The sequence below is a fragment of the Lepeophtheirus salmonis genome, chromosome 3, assembly GCF_016086655.4.
Source record: "Lepeophtheirus salmonis chromosome 3, UVic_Lsal_1.4, whole genome shotgun sequence".
NCBI classification, from domain to species: Eukaryota; Metazoa; Arthropoda; class Copepoda; order Siphonostomatoida; family Caligidae; genus Lepeophtheirus; species Lepeophtheirus salmonis.
Window position 1 is genome coordinate 8,801,144 of NC_052133.2, and position 24,598 is coordinate 8,825,741.

Sequence of the window (24,598 nt, forward strand, 5' to 3'; positions counted from 1 at the left end):
CATTCTAGATTCCCGTATCTACTATGTGTGAGGACACACCCTCGGATGATGATATTAAGACTGTATTAGTTAGCCTACTTCAATGATTCCATCACATCACAACTTATTAGAAATTTTTCCTTGCATCATGATTTAAAATCTCTTGACCCCAAATTGTCAAACAATTCTCCTAAACTTTATTACTTCCTAGTTGGTTTGATAATTTATGTATGAATAATATATTCAATTTTCTTTTGTTTTTTAATACTTCTTTTCTTTTTAACTCGTCCATTATTTATAACTCTACTCTTCTTGAACAGCAGGTTCCTCAACACGTTTCATGGGCTGAACAAAGGAGTTTCCATAGGGGAAGGTGTAGTATGTCTTATATGGAGAGGGATAGTGGAAGTATCTGTTGACAGTAGGGACTGCAAAAGGAGCAGCAGAGTAGTACAGAGGAGCGTGAGAAGGACTCATACTAGAGTAAGCAAAGCCCTTGAATGAGGGACCAACAGAATAATAAGGATAGGCAATGGGGACAAATGGGCGCTCGGCAGCTTTGGAAACGGCCTCGGCGTTCTTGTAGAGGCTCATGAATTCCTTTTTGGCTTCTGCAACATCCTTGGAGTCTGCCAAATAGGAATTCGCGACTGGAACAGGGGCTAATTTTGCATGTTATCCCGCAGTGGCTTCATCATATGCAGCTTGGAAGGCGGTTTTGGCTTCCTTGACCTTAAGAGTATCGTCCAATGGGGCGGACATAGCTCCGGCAATGAGGAAAGCAGCAACGAGCTGGAAAACATAATATAAATACATTAATACCTCATTTTTATCCAATCAAAAGGGAAAACTTTTTTTTTCTAAAGAGAAGAAGAATTAATTACCAAGATTTTCATGATATATGATTTAAATGTGATGATGATGACTGAAGCTCAAAATGAAAACTGATGTGCTTGGATCAAAAAACATAGGGTTTATATACTTTACATACTCACTTTCAGTCATGATGTGTACTTTCCCTTCCACGCCACCTCGGCTCCTCCATAAACCATCATACACACACTATTCTAACCAACCTACAACAATAACAAAAAGTTAGTTGAGTTAGTTAAAGGGACATTCGAGTATAAAGACATCAACAACAGTGTCCATAATATCTAGTTTTCTTATATATTTCGTGCTGATTGTAGGCAGAATTCTTTTTGGTTGTAAGTCCGTTAAGTTTTGTTTGTTTTTCAGTTGTTATTTAGAGAGAAGGTTGCAACTTTTCTTTTAATATAATGCTTGAATGTTATACTTATATCATGCATGCTCTTTCAAATAAGCCTTAAATCATTAGAATAAGACATAAAAACTGATAATCATATTGCTTACAATGATGTTGCTTCACCATGATATTACCATGAACAATTTAGTCTCACAACTAAAATATCTAGACTGTATTTTTTTATAAGCTATCGATTTCTCTGCTTATTTTTTCCCTAATAAGTGTTCAAAACAATGATTGGTTGAATTCAAATTATCTCTTGTTAAACTGGGAATAGTTTCATAGTTGGAAAACATTTTCCTTTTTGGTCAATGTTGTTATAACCAGTTTAGTCAAAAACTATTTTCAGTTCTCAATAAAAATTTACTGATGACGTCATTGGGATTTCAAAAAAAAGAAAGGAATATGATGGAAGGTTCGGATTTTAAATCCAGAACAAGTTTAGTTCTAAATGCTCTGGCAACTACGAGATATATGTTTATGAAAGTGTGCTCATCAGATTCAGCCTACAAAACTGTATAAGAATAAATTAAAAACCCAATAGATGACATCTGAAAACAAACGCCCTGCTGCCATTAGTTTGTGCCTTCGTACAGGTCGTTTCAAGGAGTCTGAAATAAATCAATCCAAATTACAAAAGATTATTAATTTTGTGATGTAGTTTTGAATTATTTTTGGGATGATATTTTAAAATACACTCATCGGATTTCACAAACAACAAGCTACACTACCTAATACATGTTCTCTACGCTCTTTTGTTATTTGAATGCATACTTAAAATTTTCGTCTTCTCCTACTAAGATAGATTAGTAAATTTCCTCTATTATAGTCCCGGTTCTTTTATTTTGAAATGACCGTATTCTCCCACGAACAATCAAGGAATGGCTCATTTGTCAACAAAATAGCTGAACACAACATGATCATGTGTACAAATCTATGATGCCCTTAATACAGAAAGAAATACTATTATGGTGGTGAATCTGATATTTTCTAATAGTTGCCCAAAAAGAAAGTAGCATTATGAAGAAATGGTTAATATTATATATTAACAATATGGAATAACATTTCTACGCTCCTTCATGCATATTGCATAATGATAAGCAAGGGCAGTATATAAATATCATCTACCAAGGGCGTGTCCCGTGTGTGCGAGAGAGTAATGTAACGTTGAATAAAAATACTCTTATGTTTTCTATGCACAACAATATGTGTCAGCCGTGATCGTATAGTGGTTAGTACCCTGCGTTGTGGCCGCAGTAACCCAGGTTCGAATCCTGGTCACGGCACCCTTTTTTCGTGATTTTATACACATTTTCCAAGTTAGTAAATCGTCCCTACCAGCGATAAAATAATTAATACATCGATTTACTTTCAAAAGTAAAATAGTGTCCACTTAATTTTAGTGATACACTGATGATTTGCTATGTGATAAGGGCAAGACACGAGGTCATTTAATTGATATAAGAAAGTGAATAGAGATTAAACGTAATTAAAAGAGCCTAAACGGAATAATTAATGCTTGATTATTATATCCAGATATTTTACGTCAATTCTTTGTTTTATTATAAATGATCTAAATTCATAACGGTTCTTGAAATTTGTTCGGTGTCAATGTCTGCGGATAATACCAACTACCGACATACAAGCAGTTAGAGCAATGAATGATAATATTCGACATTAGATGAAAAAATATTTGAAAATATTATATGACTTTATTACCATTCAAATGACGTATAAGAGATACAAATTAGCAATTGTTAAGTTATGGGCAATAAAAAAAACATTTCTAATGATGTGAACAAAGACCACTAGAGTTTCACTAAGTTTGATTAATATTATAGAACAAACATTATTTAGCATTACAATATTAGTCAGAGTTAGAAGTGTAGCAAAATTTGAAGAAAAAAAATAAAATTATTAAGTTCAGAGTTGACTTGTATATTTTTTTTTAAAAGAGAACAACAACTTAACTTGAACTTTTTATGTAAAATTTTGCAAAAGAAAATATTTTTTCTGAATATCATTAGTTTTTATAGATAATGACGGAATAATGAAGTGGAAAGTTAGAATTATGAATATTAACATGAAAACGTTAGATTTGTAATTGTTTAAAATACAAAGGGTCAATATAATATCTTATACTGTATAGATGTATTATATTATGAATTAGTACATTATCACTTACAAATCCAAATCAGAACTCTTTTCTGGATATTATGCATGCTGTATGTAATCTAATAATTCTTAAATTTGTATGTAAAATATTAATGAAACAAATTACTCGAGAATATATATATTTTTTATTTATTGTTAAAATAATTAATTTATATTCTACAATACAAACAGTGTAAATAATGAATGCACGTAAAGATAAAAAGTAGATCATATAAATAAAAAGTAACTGGACAATTAAGTTTAAAAAACATAAATGAACATTATAGTTCATATTTAATGTCCTGAAGTTAAAAAATACCTGATACAATATTCAAAAAATAGCATCAGCTAAAGTTAATAAAAAACGACAATGTCTTCTTATCATTGACTTGATCAGATTAAAATATTGCCCGGAACAAAATACCTTTTTGCACTTTTTTAACAGCAATATGAGACAATAATTTATTAGCACATCGAGAAGGCAGAAAACTAAGACCTTTTCAAGATTGGATTTAAATTTTTTTTTGAAATTACATTCCCCTAATATCCATTTTGGAACTTTAAACTGATTATTGCGGGGAATAAAAGGAAGAGTGATTTCAATAATTTTATGATCGGTCGACGGATCTGGTCTGGAAAAGGTTTATTAGTCGTATCATTACATAGAGTGTTAGATGTTGAATGTAGTTCCAAGGAGTTCGGAACTATGCTAACTATTTCCACTGTAGAATCTGAGATACTTGTATTAGTATCACTAGATGTCTGCGTAGCCAGTGTGGATGAAACTGGATTGTTCTATGAATAAACAGGGGATACTTGATTTGAACCTATTAGCTCAGCCTTGCTCTGTGCTTTACAATCTTCCCCTTGTCTCACACATGTTTTTCCCCTTTGAACTAGCTCCTTTTTTTAAGAGAAAAGTACTTTTTCTGCCCCATTTTTCCTCTTAAGCCTAGAGGTCATCCAAGACTTATAGTAATTCACCGATTTAGCTTTTTCACCACAAGACGACTTAACATAAAACAGTTTCTGCACTGTCGAGATTGGCCAATAAACTCAATTATTACAATTTCATCTTCTAATCGAATCAGTGAATGGATATTTCTAGGATTTCCTTAATTTCATTTATTAATATGTCTGAACCCTTTGTGTTCCAATGTTGATATCTTGAATCATTGGAAATAGCAAATTTTTTCCCATGAGATTTTTGAGATGAAGGAGCCTTCCCTATACGAAAGGAGTTGACTTAGCAGAAAGGTTCGAGCATTGATCTTAATGCTATCTCACAAATTCTGACTCTTTCATAAATGTTTGTTAACAGCTGAAGAATATTCCGAATGTGTCACTTCAATCAATTTCATTCTCTAAGCTCTTCACCATCCTTATCCATGCATACAGATTGGGAATTTTAAATCCAGAACAAGTTTCGACTCAATATCTTGGCAACTCTGAGATCTTGCTTATGAAAATTTGCTCATCAGAGTCAACCCACAAAATTGTATCAGATAAAAAAATAAAAATGATGATGTAGATGACCTACGAATATGAACGCAGTGAGGCAGTGATTGTGTGCCTCCATGCTGGAAACACCTCCCAAGAGATTATTGAGTTTAAAGAGTTTCCCAAATTAACTGTTTACAATGTTGCCAAGGCTTTCAAGGAGGCTGATGCGTCGAGAACACCTGCAAGGAAGACACATGATCGTTTTCGGCTAATTACTCATAATAAATTAATGGAATACACTATTGAGATGAATGGAATTATTGGCATTCTAGATTCCCTGTATCTACTATGTGTGAGGACACACCCTCGGATGATGATATTAAGACTGTATTAGTTAGCCTACTTCAATGATTCCATCACATCACAACTTATTAGAAATTTTTCCTTGCATCATGATTTAAAATCTCTTGACCCCAAATTGTCAAACAATTCTCCTAAACTTTATTACTTCCTAGTTGGTTTGATAATTTATGTATGAATAATATATTCAATTTTCTTTTGTTTTTTAATACTTCTTTTCTTTTTAACTCGTTCATTATTTATAACTCTACTCTTCTTGAACAGCAGGTTCCTCAAAACGTTTCATGGGCTGAACAAAGGAGTTTATAAATATATAAATATATATATCATCTTCCAAAGGCGTGTCCCGTGTGTGCGAGAGAGTAATGTAACGTTGAATAAATATACTCTTATGTTCCCGCACCATAACAATATTTGTCAGCCGTGATCGTATAGTGGTTAGTACCCTGCGTTGTGGCCGCAGTAATCCAGGTCGAATCCTGGTCACGGCACTCTTTTTTCGTGATTTTATATGCATTTTCCAAGTTAGTAAATCGTTGAGATGACCTACGAATATGAACGCTGTGAGGCTCCTCTATGTCTTTCAATTAGAATTGTGATCAAAACATCCAAAGTTTTAGGTAGTATAAAACTTTTGGTAGCCATCAGGTGTGGTGTATAGCAACCAAGTGTTATAAATTTTATACCTCGAGGATGCAAATCATTACGGAATATAATTATCAAGATAAATAACTCTTTATGGTCTGGTTGAAGAAGATTTGTCTTCATGCACTTCAACAATAATACTTATTTCAAGTTCTTCAGTTCTAGTATCATACTTATATGTATTATGGATGTCAATTTTTCTTGAAATCTTTTAAACATCAGGAGAGACGTAGCACAGAGCTTTATTTTACAGAAAAAAACGGCCAACCCCCCTAAATATTAATATTATTGAACTAGGTTCTTTTTTTGTATACATCTAATAAAAATGTGTCCATTTTTTTTTCTTTTTGTTCAGGCATTAAAAAAAACAATTTAATCAACAGTCATATTGGTTTTTTTACCAGGGATGGGCAAGTTAACTAATCTTTTTAACTAGTTAAGTTAAAGTTAATTATTATTTTACTCTTTAATGACTAGTTGATTGAAAGTAATCTATTTCTTTGAAAAATATCCAGTAAAGTTAAAGTTAATTAACTTTAGAGTACTTTAAGTTAGATTAACTCGCCCAGCCTTGGTTAAGTAAAAATTGATTACGAGATTAAAAAATAACTATTTAAGTTAGTCCATTGATAATTTATGAAGTCTTTAAAATAAAGATTATTCTGTCGGTCTCTATATCTGGGGTTTTCTATACATCCAATTGAATGATCAAGAAAAAAATACAGATTCAAACTCCCATCAACTTCTGTTTCGAAGGGGACAACCAATGCAAAAATAAAATTAAATGATGAAATGGAGGTTCAAGAAAGATAAAATTTTTGATTTTTGAGTTTGTATGTAATTTAAAACTATATGTAAAATTATATGGGACAAAATATAAAAACGATTTCGTATGGAATGACCCAGTTCCAAAGTTTGATAAAACAGATAGCGTCAACACAGTGTTTAACTAAATTATCGGAGAACTAAGCGTTATTTCAAGAAAGGTTATTTTTTTCAAGTGAGAATGAGAAAATAAATTTAACTTTGACTAATGAACTTAATCAGGTTAAGTTAAAGTAAAGATTTAAAAGTTAATTTTGAAAAAAAATAATAACTATTTATGCCAAAGTAAAAATAACACTATTTAAATAATTAACTAATTAAGTTAAAAGTTAATTAACTTAACTTATGTATGTTAAATTAAGTTGTATTAACTTGTCCAACTTTGCTTCTTAGTGTGACCATATTTAATCTTCCTACCAAGTTTTATCAAAATCTGTCTATATGTTTTGCCTTAATCCCATTAACTCACATACAAACAGGGCCCAAAACATAACTTCTGTTCAACTTCTTTGGCAGAAGTAACTATCTTTACCAGTGTGAAGACTTAAAGTTGAATTCTACGGTGAAGAATTTACTTACCAAGCGTCGAATTAAAAAACTGAATTATCTCTCCTCCAAGGCTCTCTTATCCCATGAAAGAACAGTTAAAATGTTTTATAAAACTAAATTTTTAATGTATAATAATATTTATGTGTTACTTATAAATATTATCTAATAATTATTTATTTCATCCTATCAAATTGAAACTCAATTCTGATTTTTTTTAAATAGAGAGTATCAATTTATGTATTGAAATATATTTAAAGTGAATATTTAATTGTTTAAAAAAAGCATGATTGATGATATCGATTCCCAGGAAGCCAATAAGCTTGATAATTTATCATCATATAATCACTAATTATATCAAATTAATGAAACAAAGAAGGGAATATCATGAAGATTAATGTACAGCATACGGAATGCTTTGATCAATAAATTAAAGATACATCTGTATAAAGATGATTCATACTCGATCCAATTACAAAGCATATATATTTTTTTAAAAATATTTAGGAAAAATATACTCCAAAAAAAATCAATAAATATTGATGTAAAAACTAATAATAGGCCTATAAATAACATCCATCATGGGTATTGTAAGTTAACTTAATTACGTTCTTCAAAAAGACTAAGTTATATTTAATGATGAAAATCTAGTGAAGAATGGTACATTATATTAAAATAATTTCTGTGTATGTGTGTCTGACGTTCAGTGATGCAAATCCGGTGAATTTTTCAGTTTGTCCGTTTTCTTTTTATATTATAAAGTGAAAAATGAATTTTCTTTTCCTTAGCAGTTGTCATTATTTACCGTGTGCGTCATAAGCCCTTGCACACTTTTTATTCAGATAATAACGTTTAAATTTAGCGGCGTTTCATAAAACAAGGTGAAATAAAAAGAAACCGGTTTCTTTTAGGTGTTTATTAAAGAAATGAAATCAGCCAATGGTCATTCAGGAGTTCCAAAATATAGAAATAAACTTCAAAAACGGAGACATAAAACAAAAGTTGTTCATAATTCTAAGTTACATACGTAAAGTTATGTTTAATTCTGATCAGACCCGATCCCTCTTCTATTTTTGCTAATAACTTGATTTTTTGCATAAAACAAGATCAGTTTCCTGTGTCTCAAAATTTTTTAAGTTATGGGTGGTTGATTCAAAAATGTACGAAAAAAAATATAGATAAAAAAAAATGTACAAACGGAAAAGGGAGAACGTATATTAAATATGAATTAAAAAAAGAAATAGGTAAATGAAGGAAGAAGAGGATTAGATAGTTAGTCTTAGTATGTATCTACATAATTGTTAAAGAAAACATGGGAAGTTAGCAATGACAATGACAATAAATACAATAGAGAGTCAAACTTTTGCTTTCCTCAAACAAATAAGAAAACCAAATAGCATGTGATGATTGATAATAAAGCTCTGGTACCATGCAAAAACTCATATATTAAATCAAATTACGTGACGTTGTACATTTCTGTTTGTGATCACAAGTATTCATAAATGTTTTCTGAACTTACAAAACTAGAGTCTTGGTATTTGGGAGTTTAAGAGTATTTACAGAATGGGGAACCCAAAACTGGCAATATCATGACTAAATTGCGAAAAACGTGATTTTTATGGAATCCAGAAAAGAGAGCTCAATAGTAGAATCGATGGAGCTCATGATCGCGTTTGGGAGAAATTATTTCTTTAACTCAAAGTGCACCCGGCGATTCCAAGAGAAAGAAATATACTATATGTACATATATGGATTTCACCAAAAGATTTCTAGTTTAGATGGAGTAATTGTAATACTATAACGTTTACTATTACTTAATCAGTACAACTCCATCTAACCAATTAAAGAAAACAATAATGGTGAGCACCAACGCAGCACAAACTACTATACAGCTTCTTGCCAGACAGTCAAAATGTGACTTTGATGATAGCGTCCAAGGCAGTGGCAAAGTTCCAGACGATGGTGGCGAAGAGGGTCTTCCTGGGATGCCATATCTCAAGAAAAGTGGTCTAGGTCGCAATAGGTGAACTTAATTTTAAAGAAGTCATTTACCGGGGAAAGTATTGAGAGCTATGGAGTCGTGTGTTCATATAAGTTGTGGGATTGTTTATTTATACAATTACTTTAATTATTAATTTCTCGGAACATTTTCTAGAAATTGACAAAAATTCGAATACCTTAATTGTATTTTCAAAAATTTTATTAATCATAGTGTGGTTTTATCTGTTTTAACGGACTTTAATTAATTTATGTGTGTTCATTATTGATTGTTTATGTTCTATTTTTCTCCAATATTTATTTACCAATGATGTTGGTGGGGAATAAAAAAAACCCCAATATGTGATATATTTAAGTACTATATTTAGCAATATTTTTTATTCAAAATGTAAAAAAAAATCACTGTTTTTAACTCTACAACAAATCCTCAGAATCACTTTAAACAAAAAATAAGACTAAGATTTTAAACTGCAAAAACTCTTTCACGTCATATTTTCCACAACTCTTGTAAAATATCTATTTTTTGTTTTGTCTCCATGACATACTCTACTATCTTATATGAAATTAATTAATTCGTTCAAAACAACATGTAATGACAAAATACTTTTTTTTTTTTTTGGTTGAGTCAAGTACGGCTTCTTCAAAACATGTAATGAATAACAAGTTATGAATTAGACTAAATAAATTGAGTATAAAATTCATTTATACACAATAGGGGGCTTTAATTGTGTATAGAGTGGTCCATTGTACTTCAGCTTTTCCATTGAACTTCTTCAGGTCCACCACAGACGAATGCTCCTTGGCACAGGCCTCATGGTCTACCCTCTTACCGAGACAGAAATCGCCTGGGTTGGGGTTGGGCTGTTTTCAGACTAAAAATCCGGGGTCTTAAAGTGAGGACATTTTGAGGCCAAGACATCCTGCACTTTTTTGGCCTTGTGGCCCGGTGTACTGTCTTGTTGGAGGTGTAATTTCTTCCTGGGGCTACTCCATCCATCCAGGGAATGTAAATTAAAAGTGTAAAACCAGAACAAGTACAATGGCAATGCTGGATCCGCCAGAGGTTCCTTAACTCTCCGTTAAACATCCTTTTTTTTTTTCGCAGTTAGATAACTTTGTTTGGGTATGATTTTCGATGAAGGACTTACCTGGACAGAACACCTGAACGAAAATGCAGTTATATGTACTCGTGTGAGGAACTTGACCAAAACAATCATAGGACAAAAGAGGGGGTTAACTGCAGATAAAGGTTTCTGGTTGTATGTGGCCATAATCAGACCTATCCTCACCTGCGGGTGTCTTATTTGGGGGCATGGCATTACCTCAAAAAAAGTTGGAGTAAAAATACTAAATACTATTAAAAGAAAAACACTCTCTTGGAATTACTCATACTCTACGATCAACGCCGACAGCAAGAAGGGAGGAGGCTGTGTTGAGCATAACTCCCCTTGATATATACGTCTAAGAAAAAACAACAAAATCAAGATGGACACCTGGGGTGGCATAGGTAGTCTTCCAAAGCGTCGTGGTCACCGTTCTTCCAGTCTGCGCAAAATTAACAAACAGAGTGAGCACACTAGAATAAAATAGAATTGGATCGATAACAGCCTTGTTGACAACCCAGACAAAATCATCTACAACGATGTGTAAAGATGAAGACGGTAACACCGGCGCCGGAAAGACTATAATTCGAGGTGATACATCAATCTACTACTCATTGATGTCATTGAAAGATGAGGGATCGGTGGTCCAAGCAGAGGTTTTTGCAGTAAGGAAGTCAGAAAGTTTAAAGAAATCTTGAACAAAGGGAGGAGTGAGAAAAATATATATCTTGAACAGTGAAAAGGTAATTCTGTTATCACAGCAGATGAATTTGCAAATTACCTTGCAAAGAGTGGTACTGAGAGTTAAAATTGTAAGTGTGGAGGAGTGTTGCCAAGGTACGTGTAGAGGAAAATGGATTACTTCTTCCATAATGTTTGATCCAATAAATACAATTAAGATAAAGGCATGAAACATACACACGTCATGGAAAAAGAACCGAAATCAAAGGTTATCAAACTTGGACGTAAAAGTATGATAATAATAGTGCTTACACTGATACTGATCTTTTTTAGTCCAGCTCAGCAAATAGAAGAATACAAGTAGACCATGTAATGTGTGTTTCAAAGAGTCATATCAACAATGGGTGTTCTTTCTCTCATATGAGATACATCAAATATAGATAGAATAAGTGTATGAATATAAGACATCGATACGAAATGAAGCCTTATTAAAAAATAATCTTAGCAACATTCATTTTGGGATTCAGGAGAATATAATTTGTCGATCTTATAGAAAAAACAGTATATTTTACCAATAGAAAAAAAATCAATTAAATATTCATTACAAAATCCAAATTTTGTGAATCAAATTAGAAATCATCAGTTTTTATGAGGTTGCGTGTATTATGTACAATAATAGTTTGTTCCCCAAAGTTTTGCTTTGAAAAAATTTGAAAAATAAAGACCACCTCCATCGAGATTTTATAAATATACGGGTTTTAAGTTTGAAATGGACCAATAGACTATGTATTTTTAAGGACTTTTCATATTATAATCTTCAAACATCAACAATTTTTCATATCAAAATCCAGAGGTTTTGTGATTTGAAATAAACCTTGTTTAGAGGAGAAAAATGCCCCAGAAAATAAATTTAAGAAACATATTTAAGTACTTCCAAAATTTATTTTGCATGGCATTTTCTCTCCTTCAAACAAGGTTTATTTTAAATCACAAAACATTTATACATAAATACAAAATTGGTATTGTAATTTTATGATATCCAGAAAAAATTGGAAATATCATTTTTTTTCTTCCAAATTTTCCAATCTAGGACAAGACATCAAAAAACCTTGTGCAACATTTAGTAATAATCAAAGCAAAATATCTTGTGCGGCGAGTTCTTATTATGATTAAAACAGAGTGGAAGGGTGAGACAGGACAAAAATATGAATATTGATTGCTAAAGGCCATCCTAATTTCTTAAATCTGAATATTCACTAATTAATGAAGGTTCAGAGGTTTCAACATTAATGATTAAGAGAGCTCAAACACACATCTTTTTAGTGTATTAATTTTGTTGAAATTCTATTGTTAATTAATATATTACATCTTGTTGAAGTTTAAAATTCAAAGTGTTCAGATTTTAATGCACCACTACTTAAAGTATGAGTACCCACATCGTATTGTTCTTGATAGTAAGACTTAAATCAGCTTAATCAGGAATAATATTATTATTAGGAGTATTTTCATTATTTTTATATCAACAATTCTTTCTTAAAGTGGCGTCCTTTTACGGCCACCATAGTTTCCAGTCTGGGCCTGAAGGCCTTGCACACCTTAATGATGTAATCATTGGACATATTAGGCAAATCCTTCTCAACATATATCTTCAGGGAATCAAAATTGCGATGTGAACATTTCCGCCCTTGCATTCCACGAATCCCTATATTCCATAGTCCAGTGCCGAGCAGTCCGGTGATGATAGGGCCAAATGTTTTGAATCCATAAATCGGGGAAGTTTTTTTTGCACTATGTTTATTTTGTTATGACCTTATGGCAGGTCCTGAGTTTTGTTGCCAACAGTACATAGTTGGCATTAAACCAGGGTTTTACTACTTCTTTCATCACCTCCTGGTAACCATTGGCTTCCATTTTAATGTGCATACCGATCAAGAAGTATTCAGTGACAATCTTATTGTATCATCCACTAACATATTTGCTCAACAAAGCAATTCACAATGTATGCGACCTCCATTACATAGTGGTGGGCGGGATCCGCAATCCCTTGTCTTTTTTGTCTCCATTGTCGTATCGCAACCAATAATGCAGCGTATGATAGCTCATAAATCTTTAATTTTTTTAATAACCCAACATCGATCGCTTGTAATAATGCCTTCATGGAGCTCTAATTGGCGCAGTACAATATGCTTACACACATTCTATATGTATGTATATGAAGTAAAAAAATTGTTTCCTTTGCTTGATTTTTGTTCAAGAATATTTTTATGTTGATACCCCACAAATCTACTCTTTCCAAATGTTGATGTTTTTAATGGGAATCTTATTATGAATACAGGCGTTAATACTTGGAATTGTCCGTAGTTATTAGGCGTTGACGAGGTATCACAATTTACCTTACTTTAATATAGAAGATATTTCCTCAACAAATACTCAGTTTTACTCTCCATTTCAAGCCTACTTATTCACTGCTTAGATGTTATCACTTCAAAAAAAATTACAAGGATAATGATAATAGCTTGAGAAAATGAAAAATTTCAGGTTACCTACAACTAAAAATGTGCACGCTAATAAATGCTTTGGATTTACAACCCTACATAAATAAATCCTTTTTATATGAATATTAATTTTTATATACAATCTAACAAAATAAATATAAGGAATAAACAAATCGAAAAGCGATGCGCTTTCAACCATTTCTCGCTTTAAAAAACAAGGAAAGAACAAGTCCCTACGAAATAGAGAATAATATCACTTGTGAGAAAAAATGTTCTTCAGAATTTAGTCAAGAAACTGCTCCAGAGCTTGAAGCATGGTCTATGATAGTTTAGAAGAAGTTTGTGATTTTTTTAGCGATTCCAAATGGATTGATGTATTTCGATTTTGGGTGGAAGGAGTGTGTCTCACACTCTTTTCTCTTTTAGCCATCATCACAAATATTATCAGCATTATTGTTTTTGTTCGGTAAGTGTGATAAACAAACTCAAGGGTTTAAAAAACAAAGCAGGCTAAAGGATTCTTAACTCATTTCCAGACGTAAGATCAAAAACAGCTTTGATGGATTCATCCTCGTTCTGGCTGTAATCGATGCCTTGTTTTGTCTCTTTACAATGGTAGATCTCTCTTTTGTGAGGGTGTTTAATATGAATGGCATCGTGTATACGTTTTTATTTCCTTGGTTCTTATATCCCATCACGAATTCATTGCTTTGTGCATCGATTTACATGACTGTTCTCTTAGGATTAGAAAGGTAACTTAAATATTCATAATGTTGCCGGGTACTTTTACCTTAAACTATTATGCCTTTGGACATTTTGTTGTAAACAATTTTGCCTCAAGAATATTTCCCCATAAATGAATAAAGTTTACTCGTCGTTATTGTTTATTTTTTTGTATAAATATATGTTTTCTTTGAATTTATAAATCAAAATATTACATATTTTGATTTATAAATTATATTAAATGATTATTTTCTGAATAGATAACAATGGAACTATGCTTCTGTCTTATTTTATGCATGTACGTAAATCCATGAGTCTTTTCTAGTATGAATAATTTATCATGTCTAATGATTACTACTAACTGAGAAATGATTAGCAATTCTTCTATACAAATCATTGCCGGAATTGTTGTTCTTATTATAATAACTTTGTGTACTATTTTGTCTCTTGTTCGAATCAATTACATTCTCAGATTTTGTTGGTATGGACATCTAAATTTTGGGGCATGATTCCATCATTTTTCCTGCAGAAAACAATGATTTAAGGGGTTTTATAGTAATACACATTACACATTTGGATTACAAAATTTAAAAGGAACATTAATTTTAACCAAAATAACCAAAAAAACAGAAAAAAACCCCCCAATGTATGAATCTCATTTATTAATATATTAAGGCAAAATATCCTTTTGGCGAAAAGGCTATAAGGTAAAATGTCCTAAGGAGAAATGGTTTACATCAAAATGTCACGAGGTAAAATAGTTTAATGTGAAAGAGCTGAGCGCCATTCACAATGTGTTACAAAGTTTAAGCAATTCAACGTATTGCCATGGAATTATAGAGACCTGGAATAATCATGTATAGTTTTTATTCCCATATGAGAGGAATATACAATGAGGGATTGGTTGTAAAAATTACATAGAATGGGTCTATGTAATTTTTAACTTCAGTCCTTCAAGAGGGGAAATTAATAAAAAAAGCTAAACTGCATGCGTGATTATTCCATGTTTCTAAAATTCCATAGTACAGTACTCCTTCTGACCAATTAAAAAAACTGTTATCGATATTTAAAATATTCTTTTGGAGAGAACATCCAAGTTTAAAATGCGTGTACTCATAAATGAATGCAAATACAACTGATTTAATTTTCTTTCTTCATCAATACTTCAATACTTTTTGGTTATTTTCACATCAAATAATTTTAATTATTTAGCCTATTAATAAAGATTTATGAATACGTATTCAAAACATCGTTTACATATAGGTAGCTTCAGTTCACTGATCATTATGTTGTTGTTTTTTTAAAGATTTATAGCAGTGTGTTTTCCCTACTACCACCGGAATCTCACACTCTCAAAAATGTTCAAATACCGGGTCTCAGCGCAAGCCTCTCTCGTCATACTCTTCTCTCTTCTTCTCAACGTACCTAAATTTTTCGAAACAACCATCACGAGCAGTTCCAGTCCGGACGGGGACCTTCACTACAGCATCGAATTCACCTCCTTCTCAAATAACCCCCACTACATCCGTTATTACAACACCATCACTCAAACCCTCATCACGGGAGTCATCCCCTTCCTCGCTCTACTTTTCTTCAACATCCGGATTTATATTCGCCTTCGGCAGACACGGAATCGCTTCTTAGGGAACCGACAAACCACGAGTGCTAAAGAGGCAAAAGACTTTCAACTGGCATTTGTTCTTGTGGGAATTGTCTGCGTCTTTTTGCTAACAAATTCTCTTCGACTATTCTTGAATGTATATGAATGGACCTATGTAGACACCATGATCCGTTGTAAGGAGAAGTTCCGTCCCTCTTCATGGATCATTCTTACAACTATAGTGAGCCATCTTCTTCTCATACTTAACGGAGGCAATAATTTCCTCATGTATTGTATTTTGAACCGGAATATGAGGACTGATATCCTTAAACTCTTTCGAATATCTCATTCGCAAATTCTTGTATCAGGGGCTCCTGATCTTGTTGAAATGAATAAATTTGTCATATCGAAAAGAAAGGAAGTAGTTCTGGGTTGATTGAGGGAACCATTTTGTTATTTGTTAATGTATCATTCAACAAATGAGGAATCTATATGTTTTTTTGTTTTTTTTTACCAAAGTGCAAGGAAACCATCATGAATTAACAACTTAAAAATACCTTTTATCTTAAAGACAGTTATTTCTGTAACAATAAATCATTTTAATCTTAAAAAATACCATTCCAATGAATAATGTTGTGCATGGAAAGTTGACCCCCTATTTTCACACCAAAGCAAGTTCATCGCGTGGAAAGTTCATAGCGAAGTAAGCTCATCCCTAGGAAAATTCATCCCAAACAATAAATATATTTGGAATATATGTGAAGGAAAAAAAATCTCTTTTTTCTTTTTCTTTTTAATATATAGGTTTAATACTTCAATAATGAACTCATTATTTCAGAATGAATCATGAAATCTACGTGCATATTAATAAAACTAGCTCACATTGTAACATAAAAACAGATTCCCATTCTTATTTATTACTGGTATTTAACAATTTATTATTTTTCTAAGTTACAAAAATATAGCCCCCCGAAAAATAAGGAATTTTTGCTTTTTACTAGAAAAATTAATATTTGAATTTTTTTTCCAAAAAAAAATAATTTTCTGTGAATAACTAATTATTTTTAAATTAATTATTAACAAAAATTTAATTGAAATTTTTTAAAATAACTTTTGGATTTTTTTAGAACAAAAAAACAAGTCTTACCCTTAACAAATATAACCCTGTGGACCCCCCTCATATCAAATGGCATTCTTTACCTACTATTTTACAGAATCAGAATTGGCATCTGGAATTTTTAAGAATGGTATTGGTATTGGGATCCCATCAGTATAACTTATATATTATCAAACTGCTATATAAATGTAATAAAATTGAAAACATGGAAATAAATTTCTTAAATTTTATAAAATTATATTTTATGTTTAGATGTATCAATGAATTAATTAATTATTGGTTTTGTACCCGTTACTTTTAATTAATTTTTAAATATAAAATCATATGTGAGCATTTAAAGGTGATCCTTGTACGAATAAAGTTATTATCTTCAGAATATATGTGGCTCATCAAGACAAAAACAAGTCAGAATATTTTTTTCTTATTTCAAAATTGAATGTGGATTATATATGACGAATTATTTTTATATTATATCAACAAGTTAATCTTATTAACACTTTAGACGCGCCATGTAGCTAAAATGAAATGAAATGGGCACTTGGCAGAACGCAACAACTCTGCCTAAAATTGATTTACGCAGCCCAATTTGTTCCAAAGTTATGGTCCATTATGTATTTTCTACATTTTGTATCAACTTGACCTCTCCAAAATTTAATGCCTCTTACTGTGACTATATAAATCTTCGTACCAAGTTTGATCAAAATCTACCTGTAACTTTTGCCGTAATCCCGGCGACTAAAAAGCAAACATAGATGAAATATATCATCTGTTCAAGTTTGTTTGAAGAGATAACTAGAGTAGGCAATCCGAAGAGCACATACCTCCGTTTTTAATCATTTTTACGAAAAAGGATCAACAGATCATAATAATTCCCTTATACATCTCAATTTGTTTTGTGTAACCTAGACCTTGAACCATGCCGATCATTTCCATAAAAAAAGATGATATTCAGTGAGTAACGCATAAAGGGGTGAGATCCCTGGAACAGAACATGAAGTTGAAGATTAAAAGGTGTATGTGCTTAGGATATCCAAATAAAAAAATATAAACTCCTTGGAACAATGGGTAGATGGAGATCTATAAATACGATTTCTCCGTACGCAAAACCAATTGAAATGTTCATGAATTAAAGTCTTACCACGCTGTTCCAACTCTTCTCTTAACTCCCTCCTTCAAATGAGTAAGGGGAATTCAAATTCATACCTACACGCGTCCAAATGTTTTGTTAATCCTAAAGAAGTTATAAATTACCCTTTATATAGTTCCAGGTATTTACCAGTCAGTTTTAAAGATAGGACCGATCCTCATTTTTTTGAATCCTGTTCAGTTCGGATCTTTAGAAATAAACATTCATGTATGCTATAGGTACCCGATATGTCGGATCCAAATTCATAAACTAAAAAGTATAAATAAATTTATTTGTAACTTTATGAGTATTACAGAGTTTACTTTCTGTCTTTGATGGGTACACACATCGGCTTTTCATCACTAATTTTGTATATACTTAACATAGAGTTACTCATATAATTTTATTTTGCAAACGAATGTTTGGAATTGATGTAATATTTTATCAACAATAGACAAGATTTAAATCTTAAAAGATTATGCAGAATTTGTCTAAACTATTTCGACATCATTATTCCATGACGACTAATCAATTTTATTTTTATTTTGTAAACTTATCATACAAATTTAGTTCTTTTTTAAATTACTTGTTCAAACTAATAAGACTAGACTCAGTGCAAAATTTTAAGACAATATCTTCATAAATAATAGGGATATCAGTTTTTAAAGATGAGAAAATTCGAGTTCGGAATCATAGAGAAAATACTTATTTTTCAAATAGAATCGTCAAATTTGGAATGTTTTAATAAACAAATAAGTCATTTATAAACTATCATATTTTGGGATATTGTAAGTGATTTTGAATACAGAATCTGGCAATGTCTCCCAGTATTTAATTAATATATTATACATCATAGAAAATAACTCATTTCCACAAAATAGAAAATAAAAGTTGGGGTTTTACATTTATTTTTGAAACATATTAAAAAAAAAAATAACTTGTTTTTTGGACCCTTGACTCATCACTGAAATGTCAATACACCTAAAATTACAGGTTGCACACACTGCTGTTTTTTTCAATTTGATATAAATATAATCAAATTTGCACTCTCCTTTTACACTCTTGAAAATCTAACATATGATTGATCATGTAAGAATACTGATTTTGGTAAGTATTTTTTTCAAAAGTTTGACTCTCTATTGTATTTATTGTCATTGTCATTGCTAACTTCCCATGTTTTCTTTAACAATTATGTAGATACATACTAAGACTAACTATCTAATCCTCTTCTTCCTTCATTTACCTATTTCTTTTTTTAATTCATATTTAATATACGTTCTCCCTTTTCCGTTTGTACATTTTTTTTTATCTATATTTTTTTTCGTACATTTTTGAATCAACCACCCATAACTTAAAAAATTTTGAGACACAGGAAACTGATCTTGTTTTATGCAAAAAATCAAGTTATTAGCAAAAATAGAAGAGGGATCGGGTCTGATCAGAATTAAACATAACTTTACGTATGTAACTTAGAATTATGAACAACTTTTGTTTTATGTCTCCGTTTTTGAAGTTTATTTCTATATTTTGGAACTCCTGAATGACCATTGGCTGATTTCATTTCTTTAATAAACACCTAAAAGAAACCGGTTTCTTTTTATTTCACCTTGTTTTATGAAACGCCGCTAAATTTAAACGTTATTATCTGAATAAAAAGTGTGCAAGGGCTTATGACGCACACGGTAAATAATGACAACTGCTAAGGAAAAGAAAATTCATTTTTCACTTTATAATATAAAAAGAAAACGGACAAACTGAAAAATTCACCGGATTTGCATCACTGAACGTCAGACACACATACACAGAAATTATTTTAATATAATGTACCATTCTTCACTAGATTTTCATCATTAAATATAACTTATTCTTTTTGAAGAACGTAATTAAGTTAACTTACAATACCCATGATGGATGTTATTTATAGGCCTATTATTAGTTTTTACATCAATATTTATTTATTTTTTTTTTTTTGGAGTATATTTTTCCTAAATATTTAAAAAAAATATATATGCTTTGTAATTGGATCGAGTATGAATCATCTTTATACAGATGTATCTTTAATTTATTGATCAAAGCATTCCGTATGCTGTACATTAATCTTCATGATATTCCCTTCGTTGTTTCATTAATTTGATATAATTAGTTATTATATGATGATAAATTATCAAGCTTATTGGCTTCCTGGGAATCGATATCATCAATCATGTTTTTTTTAAACAATTAAATATTCACTTTAAATATATTTTCAATACATAAATTGATACTCTCTATTTAAAAAAAATCAGAATTGAGTTTCAATTTGATAGGATGAAATAAATAATTATTAGATAATATTTATAAGTAACACATAAATATTATTATACATTAAAAATTTAGTTTTATAAAACATTTTAACTTTTCTTTCATGGGATAAGAGAGCCTTGGAGGAGAGATAATTCAGTTTTTTAATTCGACGCTTGGTAAGTAAATTCTTCACCGTAGAATTCAACTTTAAGTCTTCACACTGGTAAAGATAGTTACTTCTGCCAAAGAAGTTGAACAGAAGTTATGTTTTGGGCCCTGTTTGTATGTGAGTTAATGGGATTAAGGCAAAACATATAGACAGATTTTGATAAAACTTGGTAGGAAGATTAAATATGGTCACACTAAGAAGCAAAGTTGGACAAGTTAATGCAACTTAATTTAACATACATAAGTTAAGTTAATTAACTTTTAACTTAATTAGTTAATTATTTAAATAGTGTTATTTTTACTTTGGCATAAATAATTATTATTTTTTTCAAAATTAACTTTTAAATCTTTACTTTAACTTAACCTGATTAAGTTCATTAGTCAAAGTTAAATTTATTTTTTCATTCTCACTTGAAAAAATAACCTTTCTTGAAATAACGCTTAGTTCTCCGATAATTTAGTTAAACACTGTGTTGACGCTATCTGTTTTATCAAACTTTGGAACTGGGTCATTCCATACGAAATCGTTTTTATATTTTGTCCCATATAATTTTACATATAGTTTTAAATTACATACAAACTCAAAAATCAAAAATTTTATCTTTCTTGAACCTCCATTTCATCATTTAATTTTATTTTTGCATTGGTTGTCCCCTTCGAAACAGAAGTTGATGGGAGTTTGAATCTGTATTTTTTCTTGATCATTCAATTGGATGTATAGAAAACCCCAGATATAGAGACCGACAGAATAATCTTTATTTTAAAGACTTCATAAATTATCAAAGGACTAACTTAAATAGTTATTTTTTAATCTCGTAATCAATTTTTACTTAACCAAGGCTGGGCGAGTTAATCTAACTTAAAGTACTCTAAAGTTAATTAACTTTAACTTTACTGGATATTTTTCAAAGAAATAGATTACTTTCAATCAACTAGTCATTAAAGAGTATAATAATAATTAACTTTAACTTAACTAGTTAAAAAGATTAGTTAACTTGCCCATCCCTGGTAAAAAAACCAATACGACTGTTGGTTAAATTGTTTTTTTTTTAATGCCTGAACAAAAAGAAAAAAAAATGGAAATATTTTTATTAGATGTATACAAAAAAAGAACCTAGTTCAATAATATTAATATTTAGGGGGGTTGGCCGTTTTTTTCTGTAAAATAAAGCTCTGTGCTACGTCTCTCCTGATGTTTAAAAGATTTCAAGAAAAATTGACATCCATAATACATATAAGTATGATACTAGAACTGAAGAACTTGAAATAAGTATTATTGTTGAAGTGCATGAAGACAAATCTTCTTCAACCAGACCATAAAGAGTTATTTATCTTGATAATTATATTCCGTAATGATTTGCATCCTCGAGGTATAAAATTTATAACACTTGGTTGCTATACACCACACCTGATGGCTACCAAAAGTTTTATACTACCTAAAACTTTGGATGTTTTGATCACAATTCTAATTGAAAGACATAGAGGAGCCTTACAGCGTTCATATTCGTAGGTCATCTCAACGTTTTTATTTTTTTATCTGATACAGATACTGATAGAGAATGAAATTTATTGAAGTGACACATTGGGAATATTCTTCAGCTGTTCACAAACATTTATGGAAGAGTCAAGATCAAATAATATAAATGTAGAATTTAGAAAATTGACCTTGAGAAAGTTTCCCGTGGGGTTAGCTCAGGGTTGAAGAATTACTTTCCTTTATGGAATATGAATAATGATTTCCTTGATAAAATATATTTATAAAATGATAACGATTAGCAATACTTAATTACATAACTCATATCATAAAACAAGGTTTTCTCTCCAGTTATGGAAAATACCATTAACAAGAAACTGTAGTGTTTCAACATAAAAACAATCCTGAACAAAATACAAAACAAGGAGAAAATCGAAATATATATATTTTTTTACTTCAAAGTTAAATAAAGCCAATGTTTCTTAGACATATTTGAGTCACTTATAGGGTTTTGCATTCATTCATTTGAAATGAATGAATGAATATATCATTACTTTATAGTGACAATCAATTTTGTCTACTTTACGTTCAATTAGTGGGTCATAGGGGTATTTTGAATAATTTGCTGTTGACCATTATTTGCCAAAATATACATACCTTGATAATCCAAACTCATATTTGAGAATAATCATTCTCCGTTTTGTTTGTGCGGACGAGCAACATCTGTTCTTCTTGGACGAGAATGGGGGTTTAAATCATAAGTTAAATATTATGTGTATTCGTTTTATCTTTTTATTAGCAGATACAAGAAATTATCAAGTAAGGCATTTTGACTTTTGAGCCATTTTATATTTTATTATTTCTCTAATTGTGAAATGACTATTTTTTCATCAACCTCGAGGTATTATAAAATAAGTTATTCAAAATATATTTATAGGACTATTCAAGCCTTAAGCTTCAATTTTCCTTCCCGTGTTCTCTTCAATCCATTCCAAGTAAGAAGTGACTCGAGCAAATCCTTGGCTTTCCATATCGCAAGTTTTTTCCTCCAACAAAATCTGCAACACCGATTTGCATATATTTTCCATCTTCAATTTCATAATTCATTGGACCTCCACTATCTCCCTAAGAATTAATTTTTAAGATATTTATAAGATTGAATGCAATTGATTGACTCTCACTTAACCTTATGATCAGAGGAATCGATGCAAATCAAATCTTCATTGATCAATCATATGTTTGAGTACAACATCATTTCTAATCATCAATAGTGTAATTCACCAATAGGATTTGGGGCTTTACGTGACCGTTTTGAGCAAAAGTTTTTCCCATATCGGAGTATTTGGGCAAGCAAATGGGTCTAACATAATCTGCAATTAACGTCATCATTTTTTTGCTATAGAATAAAACTCAATTCCTTCTCTAGTTTGATTAGAGCAATGTTGATAACGCTGTTGATATAGTTGGGGTGAGGAATAGATTCAGTGCCCAAAATTACTTGCTGATGAGGTTCATCCTTGGAATAATCATGAGTTCCAGCTTTGAGATAGTGCAAATGGAACCACACAATGGGATGTGAGAATGTACTGCTTATTCACAATGGATATCAAAATTGCTGCTCATGAATAATGATTTCATGTCCACCAATGATTTTCGATGAGAATTCCTTGTTTTCAATTCCGCAAATTTAATACATAGTAGAAAGTATTTAAAATATGTAACAGTTTCGGTTAGCTTTTACCTTCATATTCAGCTGAAGATGATTGCTAGAAGGGGAAATATATTGAGTGTTAGTTCAGGATATTCATTTAAAAATCACTTACCAAGAATCCAATGGATAACAAAATAGCACAAAATAACTTCATCATGTATAATGTGGTACTAACCTAATCTTAGTCGAGAATAAAGGGGTTTTATATAATTCATTTTATCTTATCTCTATGGAGGTATATAACGCTGAAAACTCTTGATTTTTTAATGCGCAGTGTGTGTAAATATCAATTTAAATTCATGTATGTAGATGAAAAAGATTTAATCTGTGCATTAATTTTCTCTCAGTTATTGACATTAACATTAATTTTAAATGATAACATAGTATGTTTATTTAGAATTGGTGTAGTAAACAAAAAAAGGCACGGTCCTGAATCACCACTAAATAGGGAATGATCAAACCAAAAAAATAAATAGCAAGGTGGTGTGACATTCTGTAGCTTGCTATTTTTTTGCTGAGAATAATTAATAATATACACCTATATTTAATATCTATATTAATAAAGCAAAGGTTATCAGTATTTATGAAAAATGGGCACAACCAATAAACCAATAGATTTTTGTAAAAAAAAAAAAAGATCACTCTATAAAATGAAGGAAATATTGAGTTTAGTTCAACTCAGATTTTAAAAAAAGAAAGTATTAAATTTAAATAAATGATTGTAACTTTAGTTGAGGTTTTGCAACGAGCTAAGTACTCTTTGGCTCATCCAATTTTTTTTTTTTTTTCTTCTGTAGGTGTTTTTATTTTTGTGGAGAGACCTTCTAAGTATTGAGTGAGAAGCTACGTGTGAGTGTTTGCTCATGACAGATGGAGATTAATACTAAGGATTTGTTTGAC

At 30.9% G+C, this 24,598-nt stretch overlaps 1 protein-coding gene and 1 pseudogene across 1 annotated transcript; one reads left to right on the top strand and one right to left on the bottom strand.

Annotated features, from left to right (window-relative positions):
* The first annotated feature begins 13,781 nt into the window (after positions 1–13,781).
* Positions 13,782–17,337, top strand: LOC121114222 (FMRFamide receptor). Its single transcript, XM_040708109.2, has 3 exons — positions 13,782–13,962; positions 14,033–14,248; positions 15,526–17,337. Exons 1-3 carry the CDS (start codon positions 13,811–13,813, stop codon positions 16,253–16,255), a joined length of 1,098 nt encoding a protein of 365 aa, XP_040564043.1. The 5' UTR covers positions 13,782–13,810; the 3' UTR covers positions 16,256–17,337.
* A 5,477-nt stretch (positions 17,338–22,814) lies between these two features.
* Positions 22,815–23,852, bottom strand: LOC121114166 (collagenase-like; annotated as a pseudogene).
* Positions 23,853–24,598: the final 746 nt, after the last annotated feature.

What these genes read in the sequence shown, in the direction of transcription:
- LOC121114222 (XM_040708109.2), top strand. Translation starts at nt 13,811, where the DNA reads ATGGTCTATGATAGTTTAGAAGAAGTTTGTGATTTTTTTAGCGATTCC. An exon ending in AGCATTATTGTTTTTGTTCG is followed by an intron (nt 13,963 to 14,032) that starts GTAAGTGTGATA and finishes ACTCATTTCCAG; the next exon opens with ACGTAAGATCAAAAACAGCT. An exon ending in GTTCTCTTAGGATTAGAAAG is followed by an intron (nt 14,249 to 15,525) that starts GTAACTTAAATA and finishes GTTTTTTTAAAG; the next exon opens with ATTTATAGCAGTGTGTTTTC.